The following is an 11200-nucleotide window of genomic DNA, read 5'->3' on the forward strand; positions in this document are numbered from 1 at the left end:
GGGCGACGCCCCGACGAGTGGTCAGATTTCCCCGACGAAACCAAAGTGGGCGTGGTCGAGCTTCGATTAAAAGGTTTCGAAAGTGGTCCTGGGGGCGAAGCCCCCGAAAATTTAGACAATTTAGGTGTTTCAAAGGCTTATTTAATCGATTTTAGAGTCTACAAATATGTAAAAAACACATAATTTTTTTTTCTCCCCGACGAATTGTGCTTTTTCTCCCTAACGGGGTTGGGGGGGCCAGCTCTCCCCGACGGGGGCGCCACCCCTGAATAACCTGTGTCTTTCTCCCCTCAATACAAACTTTCTTAACTCATAACATTGCATATCTTTCCATCAGCTGCTCACTTCATAATATTGCATAACCGTCATATATTGAATAAACCAACAACACATTCCTGACCACTTGACCATAAAAATTCCTGCAAAATTCATCCTTTTATAATTATTTATTTACATTTCCATTACTGTTTATTGAATTTAGTTGGTTAATTGACATTTTTTCCTTACATTTATATTCACCACTGCATTCCCAATACATTTACCGGTAACATTTTGAAAATCGTCGCGTAGTCGTCGTCGTCGTCGTAGTAGTAGTAGTAGTAGTAGTAGTAGTAGCAGTAGCAGTAGCAGTAGCAATGTAGAGATTTAATATCAAAGATAAAACCTGCAGAGAATGGAAACAAGCAAAATATACGATTATCAACGACCACTAAAGGTGATATACGAATGTATTCGTACTCACCAATGTTAACCAATTGAATTGTTTGATCTTCAATGAATCTTAGTGATATCGCTACATTTTCCATCTTTTGTGATTTAAACAATGGTCTTTTGCTGTAGCGACCGATCTTTTTATGTGTCAATACCTGAAGCAGTGCTATTAACTTGAGACCATCGCGAAAATCAGTTTCTAAATTATAAACGTATAAATCCACGGCTTTCAAGTGTTCATTACACCATCTCGTGAACGTGTTCTGTTGTATTTTCTTCCATTCAGAATCAGCAGACGTAACATCTTCTTTTGCCATCGTGATTACACTGCCGTACTGATATAGAATGGCCAGGGTGTAGTTATCAGAGAAAATGCATCACTATAATTGGATTTTCGTATTGATATGTAAAACATGTTGGTCACAGTTCTTGATCTTGCACACAATGCTGGCGAGGACGTATCCAATACATATCAGTTACAGTAGTTTCAGTGGCGTAACGATAGTGCCGGAGGCCTTGTGGCTTCCTGAAACTGGGGGCCCTCTTTGGGTCCCGGTCGCCAATTCCATCGTGGAATTTTAAATGCGCTCGTTTTTTAAATCATGTTTGCATTGTTATCTAAATATTTTAACGACGAATAGGCTAAATGATATAATATCAGTGGCGAATCCAGGTATTTTAAATAAAGGTGCCAGGGAGGGACTTTCACAGTTGGAGAGTCTATACCACCTCAGCACCACCATGGTTGGGGATGAGGTACGAAAATTTGATTATGGCACCTCTAGATGGCCGGAAATGACACTCACAGACATAAAATTGTGAATATAATTTTCATTTATCTCAATTTAGAAAATATTCTGACAAAGTTTGTGGGGCCCCGGGTTGGGCAGCACCCCCACCCCCTCTTTATTCTACCACTGGATAAAATATGATATGCCTGTATGTCCTACAGTCGATTTCAGACAGAGACACATTATGCTGTTGCCCTGGTGGGGCTGAGATAAGAAAATATTTGATCATGGCACTTCTAAATGGCCGGAAATGGCACTCGCAGACATAGAATTGTGAATATAATTTTCTTTTTATCAAATTTGGTGGGTCATGACTGGCATGCATAGTCGTTACGCCTTGACGCCACTGAATAGTTTATACATGGAGAAAATATAATTGAGCTCCAGTACCCTCCATGGAAATTTATTTCCAAAACGCTACCGTATTTTCGTATTGATTGTAAAGAAAGGTTGGTCACAGGTCTTGATCTTGCACACAATGCTGGCGACGTATCCAATTCATATCAGTTAGTTTATACATGGAGAAAATATATATTGGACTTAGTAGTAGCCTACCCTCCACGGAAATTTGTTTCCAAAACGCTACGGTACCGTTAGGGTGGGAGAGGAAACGAGCTCCATTTTCTCCCAACGTGAATCTGCCAATGTGTAAAAATATTGCTTTTTAAATCACAATATTACAGGCCGAGGAATCCAAAATTTTTCAAAATAAGTAATTGGGGGGGGGGGACGACAATATTTTCAGAATACTATGTGGTTAACGCTAGTAGCAGCCTATGGACGCCAACGTTTTCATATTAGACGTAATTTCAACAAAATATGATAGAATTAATGCCTACTTATTATTGTTATGACTAACAGTATCAGTATTATATAGCCTATACATAAAAATTATATAGTGGCAATCCAGATATTGGAAATAAATGGGGGATCAGGTAGCAAATTTCAAGTGGCAAAGGGGATTATGGCATCTCTGATGGCCGGAAATGACACTCAGACTAAATATTTGAATATTTATAAAAAGTAAGGGGAGGGACTGACCGACTGCCCCCTTCCCCACCCCCAACCCTTTAATCTGCCACTACTAAAAGTCGAGTTATATTGTAATTTATCATCTGAAACATTTGCTAAACCTGGTATTGGTCACTTGGCTGTATGATTAAGCTAAATATAACGTTAACATAGCAGTGGTGGATCCAGAAATAGAGAGGGCACCAGAGAGGGTTTTTCAAAGATGGAGGATAGACACCCTCAGCCACAAACTAGGTGGGGGGGGGGCTGAAGTAAGAAATTTATAACACCATGTCCAGATGGCCGGAAATTGCATATTTGAATATAATTTTTTTTATTTTTTTCTCCATTTTTATTATAATTTTTAAAAATGTTATGGAGGCCCGGTCCTTGAATCCGCAGCATACAGAGAATGGGGAACCGATTTAATTGTATGCGCGGGTAATATTGTGCATGGGGGTTAGAAAAATAATTATTGTATGACTGGCAAAGACGTGTCTTGTCTGCCCCACTGATCTCTATTATTAAGTAGTTATTGTAGTAGAGATGCAGTTATAGTCTGCCCATATTTCTATTGGTTACTATTCCATAGGTACGAAAAATATCACCTAGAGTAGTTTTTTAATAAGGAGTGGTGTTTGAACAGCACAACTGCAGCATACTTGCCAATCAGTATTTTTTTTCAACCTCTGAATAAGGTGCTCAGTCACCCCGTAAATGCCACTGAAAAGACAGATACCAATAAATTGTATAATTATCTATTACAAAAAATTGAAACATTTGGTATTTGTATTTTTTTTTTTTATTTCAATACGTAACATTGACATTCACTGAAATTAAAAAAATTAGTGGCAAAACTGGGGGGAAGGGGCATGCCTGCCCCACCAACCTACTGCAATCACAGTAAAAGTGGTTGGATCGGCAAAATGATTATTTGGACAGAGGAGAGAGTACCCGACCTACAGCTGCCGCACCCCGAGCCGCCACCACTGGTTGAATAGATATTTTAGCCAATTATTATGTCTACATCAATATACATCGCTATAGAATTTAAAAATCTATCTATCAATATGTATACTTGAGTATATTTAAGTGATCAGTGGCGTACCTATGGGTGCTTGTCCCACTCCCAACTAAAAAAAAAAATTGCACAACCCCCCCCCCCCCGAACTTCATTGAGCTAAAGTAGAAGAAAGTCTCCACATATCACCATATTTTGCGAGCTAGCACCCACTCACTTCACCCTTCCCCCTTCTTTTCAAGACTCCTAGATAAGCCACTGTACGTGATTTGTTGTGAATTACAGTTATTTATAGTTTCAGTAGGCAATGATTTATTTAGTAATTTATTTTACATTATTTGAACAGTATTTTACAAGGTAAATAATATGTACAGGTACCATGTTTTGTGACACAGTCCTGTAGATGACATGCAATATATGCTAATTTATTCGTATAGTTTTTATATATTTATACTCTTTTTACTGCGGTAAACACTTTTAGAGAGCCTTTGGGCATTTGTTAATGCCCCACAAGCAAAGGTTTTCTTTTTTTCTGTTAAAATGTTTCAGTTCACTTTTTCTTATAGCATATAAGCTCTTGTGCACTCATTACCATACTACCAGCAGTACAGTAATTTTATATTATACGACATTCAAAAGCAGAAGTTCCGGCTGTTGCAGCTCCGGCAATTCACACCACCATGGTGTTACCATCTTGTAGTTTTAATCAGTTTCTACTTTATATAGTACACCACACATTTTTTTACTACTCGGGTAATGAATTCATAAAATGTCTACAGGTTCATAAGAAATAAAATATTAGCCTATACAAGCTATGTAATAAAGGGGTTAAAAGACAGCTGACATAAACATTTTTTTTATAAAAAATTGTTTAGAGAATACAAAATGTCTTTCTACAATTGTGTATGTAGAGGGTGCTACACAAATGCTCATAATATCATTAGTAATAATAGTATGATAGCAGTAACAAAAATAACAAAATAGTAGTACACAAGCTATAATATATTTTAAAATAGACCATCATCCACTTCAGTATACAGTTGAGTTGAATAATCTAATAATAATAATAATGATAAAGTATTCAACTAGTAATAATAATTATACAATAATAATAATTTGAATAATAAAAGTGTGTATCAAATTGTCTTAATACATAAGCCAGTCTTGATTATTACTATCATCATCAACACTGACAGAAGGCAATTGTCGTCCCTGGACCATCGAGTCTAAACTTTCTGAGCTACTGTATGCAGACGTGCTGCTGCTAATACTTCCGTGCACACGTTTTTTACTGAAAATTCTTGCTGCAAGAGAAAGTCTTGATTTCTTTTTCAGTTTAGATGGATTTGTAGTGGTTGGTGACTGATCACAGCAGGATACATCAATATTCTGTAAAGGTAGTAATAAGGGCGAGACCTTGCCTGACACCTTTAGAAGATCCTGGGATTGAGTAACATTAGGAGAACTTAGAATATTTAGTTGTTGTTGTTGATCATTAGGCCTACGCAAATCTTGATTGGAAGGTTTTGGACTGCAGTTTCGGATGTTAGCAGATTCCTCACTTTCCAGATTATCCATCAACACATCCTGACTGCTAATATTTTCTTCTGTATCACGATTACAAAGTTCATCCTGAGAAAAAAATATGTTCTTTACAGATTGTCTTCTGTTACCCTCCTTGCTACTACCATCTGAGTGATAATTAATTTCAACTAATTTCAGACCTTTTAATTTCTCTTTGCTGTTCATATTTAACCGTATCGTTCCTTTTTCAAATTCCTTCATCTTCTCATCATGCGGAGAAATATTTTCCATGGAACTTCCACCAGATGTGTTAACATAGGAAATAATATCATTTCCTTGATCTGACTCTTGAAAGGTGAGTGTTGGTATCGGATGTTCGCTGTGCTGAAATGTAGACCTCTCACATGAGAACAGTGATTCGTTGACTTGTATATTCTGATTCATATGACCTTCATTTGGTAGAGGTGTAGAGGTGCTTCTAGGGGGAGTAGCGCGAAGTTCCTATAAAGCAAAAAAAAAAAAAAAAAAANAAAAAAAAAAAAAAAAAAAAAAAAAAACAATAATGGTATATTACTTTTAAAAAATAATGAGTTTATTTTTGCTGTACTTTTCCATATATTTGGTTGGAATTTTCTTTTAAGACATTGTCTGCCAAGCATTTTGCCTTGTTCTATCCCATACGCCAAGGCATAAGGGTACCACCATAATGAAAATAATTTCATAGGCATGTTTGTAGCTCGCAAAGTTTAAATCAGCTATTTTTAGATCATTACTTCCTGGTCCTTCTCCGAACATCCAGGGTGGGAGTTTTGTTCTGGTGACCACTGCCAGTGAGTTGACGTGCAGTACAATGGAATGGTGCACAGGTGTGGACGTGAACTCACATCCTTGGTGCCCTCAATAAACCATGTCGGACGTGAACTCGCGTCTCTGGTTGCGAACGTGTTAAAAGTAATTATTCTACACAACTTTTTATTTTTATGTGGAGATCAAATAAGTGAAATACAATACAAATAAATGAATTAATTGAATACATGAATACATTGACAACGTACTTCTTCAAGAGCTGTCACATCTCCAACCCTTTTGCGAATTCTGAGCGGTGTTGACGGCAATTGGGAAGCGCAGGAAGATTTACGAGTAAGCAATGTAGATCCCTTCTTCTGATTGCCAACTGAAATAAATGCAGGAAAATATACATTTATAGGTATTTATGTGTAAGAATGTTAAAAACTTGAACAAAACCAGAGAAATAAATTTACAATTTTAATAATGGAATTGGCCAAAACCAGGGGTCTCAATCTCTCGGAAGTCGCGGAAGCCTCGTATTTATATAATGCCTTTCGTTGCAGATACGAAGCGCTTCTGTCCCTGGTCATTGGATCCACATGCTTAAGTCTTGCTGCTGTAATCAGCGCAGGAGCAAGCAACCCCACCAGGTACACATTATAGTTTCCTGGGTGGAGAGAAGCAATGCAGATAAAGTGCCTTGCTCAAGGACACAAGCGAAATGCACAGCGAGGGATTGAAACCCGACCTCAAGGTTGGGAAACCAAACTTTTCACGCTGCGCCAAACTGCTTCTACTGTCTTCCACAAATTCATAATATTTGCATGCTTTTACTAACTATTTTTATCAATTGCCTCATGGAAGTCAATGCAGGTGGATATAACCATGTGCAGCAAAATAAGATTTAATGTGTTAAGAATTAAAGCTCATTTAGCCAGATATCCTGGAAATCACTTCTTCCAACATTAATAAAGTTAATGGTATACTGTCATGAATTATGTTAATTCTATCTAATATCCACTCTGTATTTATTAGCTAAATATTTGTGTAATAATTTCAAAGAGGAAGTAGACTATGCAATGAGGAAGAAATGAACCAAACTATTATCAGATAAGGAAGGAAAAAAAAATTGTTATTTATGACCTGGTAAAATCAAATTCAACACCCATTAAGTATTATAGCCTACTTATATCTACCAACCATTTTGTAGTCTTGGACTACGCCTCAGATCTGAACTTTGGCTTGATGTCCTCTGTTTCATACATATCCTAGGCATCACCAGCATCTTCACCACGTTAGAGTTTGTCATCATGTCAACAATATCTAAATGGTCCAGTCCGGAGATGTCTTGTCCATTCACCTGAAAGAGGGCGGAGATATTGATCAATGAAAAGTGGATTACATTTTCAATTTTGATCATAAACATTGGAAGTTGTATGTTTCTTAGGACCAAAAATGATCAGTAGTATTACACATTGTACTTAATGGAAAATAATCTACACAATTACCAGTTGATATGATTTCATTATTCACTGTACACATATGGTACTCTTGAAAAGAAGCCCATAGGCGTCTTTTCAAGATAGCATGGGATTCTTTTCGAGATAATACAGTACAGTATAGTAGTACAATTTCAAAGATTCAAAATGTATTAAAAACACAACACACTTGGTTTCACAGTAATTTAAGTGATTTAATGCATGATACACACTGATGTTACAGTGGCACTATTCCTTGTTTTCTGTCTAAAGTTCATAAATTTTTTATAAATAGGGACCAATCAGCTTGTGCTTATTTGTTTTCAACTATTTTCCTTGTAACTAGTATAAATTTGTATACACTTTGTATTTAAACTCAATCAATCCATTTTAAAATGTTTATTTATTTTTAAGTACAGTAATTTTAAATATGCAATGTAATTCCTATTTTAAATTAATCTTAATACATTTATGTAATCATTATGTAATAATTATTAATTCTTTAAATTGTTTAAGGCTTTTTATATATTTTTATATCAGTTTCTATTGTGTGCAATATTCATGTTACTTAATATTTAAAGGTCAACTGACTCTTTTGAATTACAGTAATTGATTTACTTTAGCTGTCCCTGACCATTGTTTTGTTGTTTTCTTATTGTTGTGCTTTTTTTTTTATGGGCAAATAAATAAATGAAATTGGTAGTAATTCCCAGGGCTTCTATTCGAGGTTCACGTCTTTGCAACAGGGCGAGGGTTTGCAATCTCAGATTATCTTGTTATTACTGTACTGTATGTAAAATTACTATACCTCATAGATATTAATTAGGTAATAAAAACATTTCATTGGTCAATTTCAATTCCAATCGGTATGTGGTATATTTTTTACTTCCCTGTGCGTGCATATATAAAGAGACACAGATAAAAGTATGTACAGCTGTAATACTAAAAAATCTAATATCGCGCGCCAGGCTACGTAAGTCGTATTCGAACTATGTAATGTTACCCTTTGCTCAAACAGATGGTTTCCTGTTTAATATTTATGAGGTATAATTCTTTATATTATAATAAAACTTGATACATCAATATTTAAAGTAGAGTAGTAACAGAATATGACATACAATATTACCAATTGGTATGTCAATTAAGTTCAAAGTTCATTATCAATATCCCCTTCCTCTGTATATATAAAGTATTAGGACAAGTAAAAAATTTATTTAGTTTCTCGTTCCTTTTCTACTAGCTGCTGCAAATTCATTTATTTTCAACATCGCAATTTTCCTCAATCACTAAAATTATCACTAATTAAAGGTAAAGTTAGGAAAAGTATGAGAATAACCTATAACTTGCAGCGTCATTGTGCTGAATTGCGTATGAATGTGGTCCATGACTACCTAATGGCCGTAAAGAGGCGCTTATAGTAGCTACATATTCATATCATTCCACAACAACATGGGCTGAAATGAACCACAGCATTGGGGTAACCCCCTACACTTCCGAAAGATGCACTTGGTAATTTACAGTGCACACGAGCCAGAAGTGTACACTGGACCTGCATTTTTAAGTCCTTATCCAACCAAACCCTGGGCAGGAAGCGGCTCGAACCAGCACCAATGTGAAGGCTGTAGTTTTCTTACTTTTCGGCCACTCGACTTGCCTAAAGGTTGTAATTTTTGTATTTCTTGAATTTAGCTTGTGTAAAATAGACTTGGTATTATAACTAGCATAATGACTTGGTCTCTATAATACAGGCCTCATGTTCAAAAAAACTTTTTCATTGGCCTATGCCATTTTTTTGCTGGGGTAGACGGAAAGGGGGTGCAGATGGTGTGATCGCACACCCCCTAAATTCCATTAAGAAAAATAATTGCTGTATTGTATTGTATTATTTTGATCATTATGAAGTACCGGTAAGGTTTTAAAAGTATGAGAGTGCAATTTCCGCGCACCTAGAGGTCCATATTCTCAAAATTTTAAAACCTCAGCCCCAACCATGGTGGGGCTAACCTCAGCCCCAACCATGGTGGGGCTAACCTCAGCCCCAGCCATGGTGGGGCTAACCTCAGCCCCAACCATGGTGGGGCTAATCTCAGCCCCAGCCATGGTGCGGCTAACCTCAGCCCCAACCATGGTGGGGCTAACCTCAGCCCCAACCAGGATGGGGCTGAGGTGGTGTGGACTTTCATTCACCCCCTACTGCCAAATCCTGCATCCGCCCCAATTTTGCTCTATGTAGTAATAACAATAAGATTTATAATAATAAGATTATTATTATTATGTAATATTAGTAATACTGTATTTAAAAATATGGTAAGAGCATAATACAATAAATAACATTTGATTATGATGTCATGCCAACCAATCATTTCACAATTAATCAATGTATTAATTTGAGAAACATATGAAATGATTGCACATTTGGTGCAATGTGTATTGAACGAAATAATGATCACTCCATCACTTTATTCATCATATGGTTTATATTCAAGTCTCTCTTCAGGATTGTCAATCTAAATTTAGTTCTGATGAATGTGAATAGTCTTACACCATACGTTCCATTCTATCGTTTAATTGTTGTGCAGCTAAGGTGTGAAGAGCACTTAATGAACAATGATTTTAATTGAGAATTCCTAAACACACCTGTACAATGAGTTCTCCCTTCTTGAGTCCAGCCCTGTGAGCAGGTGAAAGGGGGTCTACACTTGCAACTATTACAGGTAATCCATAGTCCACACCACTGCAGTAAAAAAATACAGAAACATAATAATAGACTAATACATCAATTAACTGATTTTACAGGATGGATCAACAGAATTAAATGGGTAAACAATGAAAGAAAAAAAAAACAATATATTTATAATGTAGTTTAGGTCTATAGTTACAATTATAAAATAGTCAAATAGTATTTTGCTTCAAAACCAGTTGTATATAGTAAGTGGGATTCGCACCTTGCCTTCCACACCACATATTTGAGAGGGTGTTTGAGAGGGTGTCTGTGAGGGTGTTTGAGAGGGTGTCTGTGAAAGGAAACTTTTATGTGTGCAAATATGAAAACTGCATCACATAACATCCATTGGAAGTCCCTGAACATAAAATTGAAAAAAAGGAAAGTGAATTCCAAACCAGAGCTCCGAGCTCATAGGCTGGCACACCCATTTCCATTTCCTTGTTTTTTATTTTATTTTTTCTTTACACAGGGTGACTTGATCAGTACAGAAGCATTGATATCCTCCAGGGCCCGGGCCCAGCAACACATACAATGGGAACACTAATCAAATGAAAAAAATTGAGAGAAAAGTACAAAGACAATCAATAAAGGCTATAGAAATCTAAAAGAATTCATAATAATCAAAATAATACCAATAATAATAATAGTATAATAATAATAATAATAATAATAATTAGTGTATATAATAACAATTAAATAATAATAATAATAATAATAATAATAATAATAATTTCTCTAAATCGGACTTAAGGGGAATATCTTTTGTGTTATTTTCCCCTTAACGTCATTTTTTTATTTGTTATATAATTGTTATATAATTTCTCCATTGTCTAAGTTCCCCTTAAGGTAGGTTTTAGTAATGTAATAATAATAATAACAATAATAATAATAATGATAATAATGATAACAACAATAATAATAATACTACTATTAATAATATCTCTACTATATATATATACTATAATACTACTATATATATACTGTATATACTATAATATCAGTAAATAATAATAATACTACTATTAATAATATCTATACTATATATATACTATAATATCAGTAAATAATAATAATACTACTATTAATAATATCTATACTATATATATACTATAATATCAGTAAATAATAATAATACTACTATTAATAATAT

General features: G+C 35.3%; 2 protein-coding genes across 4 annotated transcripts in view; both read right to left on the reverse strand.

Annotated features, from left to right (window-relative positions):
* Positions 1 to 1121, reverse strand: part of LOC117107872 (filamin-A-like) — a 6511-nt gene extending 5390 nt beyond the window's left edge. The window contains exon 1 of the mRNA XM_033249690.1: positions 743 to 1121. Within this exon, the coding sequence (XP_033105581.1) occupies positions 743 to 1028 (286 nt within the window). The 5' untranslated portion in view covers positions 1029 to 1121. The remainder of the gene's footprint in view (positions 1 to 742) is intronic.
* Positions 1122 to 3305: 2184 nt separating this feature from the next.
* LOC117107853 overlaps positions 3306 to 11200 on the reverse strand; it is a 16041-nt gene continuing 8146 nt past the window's right edge. For all 3 annotated transcript variants that reach the window (XM_033249653.1, XM_033249652.1, XM_033249654.1), the window contains 4 exons: positions 9963 to 10059; positions 7048 to 7207; positions 6114 to 6232; positions 3306 to 5559 (listed from right to left, as the gene is read on the reverse strand). In XM_033249653.1, coding sequence (XP_033105544.1) covers positions 4681 to 5559; positions 6114 to 6232; positions 7048 to 7207; positions 9963 to 10059 — 1255 coding nt within the window. In that variant the 3' untranslated portion in view covers positions 3306 to 4680. The remainder of the gene's footprint in view (positions 5560 to 6113; positions 6233 to 7047; positions 7208 to 9962; positions 10060 to 11200) is intronic.

This window comes from Anneissia japonica, unplaced genomic scaffold, assembly GCF_011630105.1.
Source record: "Anneissia japonica isolate Jap-2015-1 unplaced genomic scaffold, ASM1163010v1 scaffold288060_len1141017_cov207, whole genome shotgun sequence".
Taxonomy (NCBI): Eukaryota; Metazoa; Echinodermata; class Crinoidea; order Comatulida; family Comatulidae; genus Anneissia; species Anneissia japonica.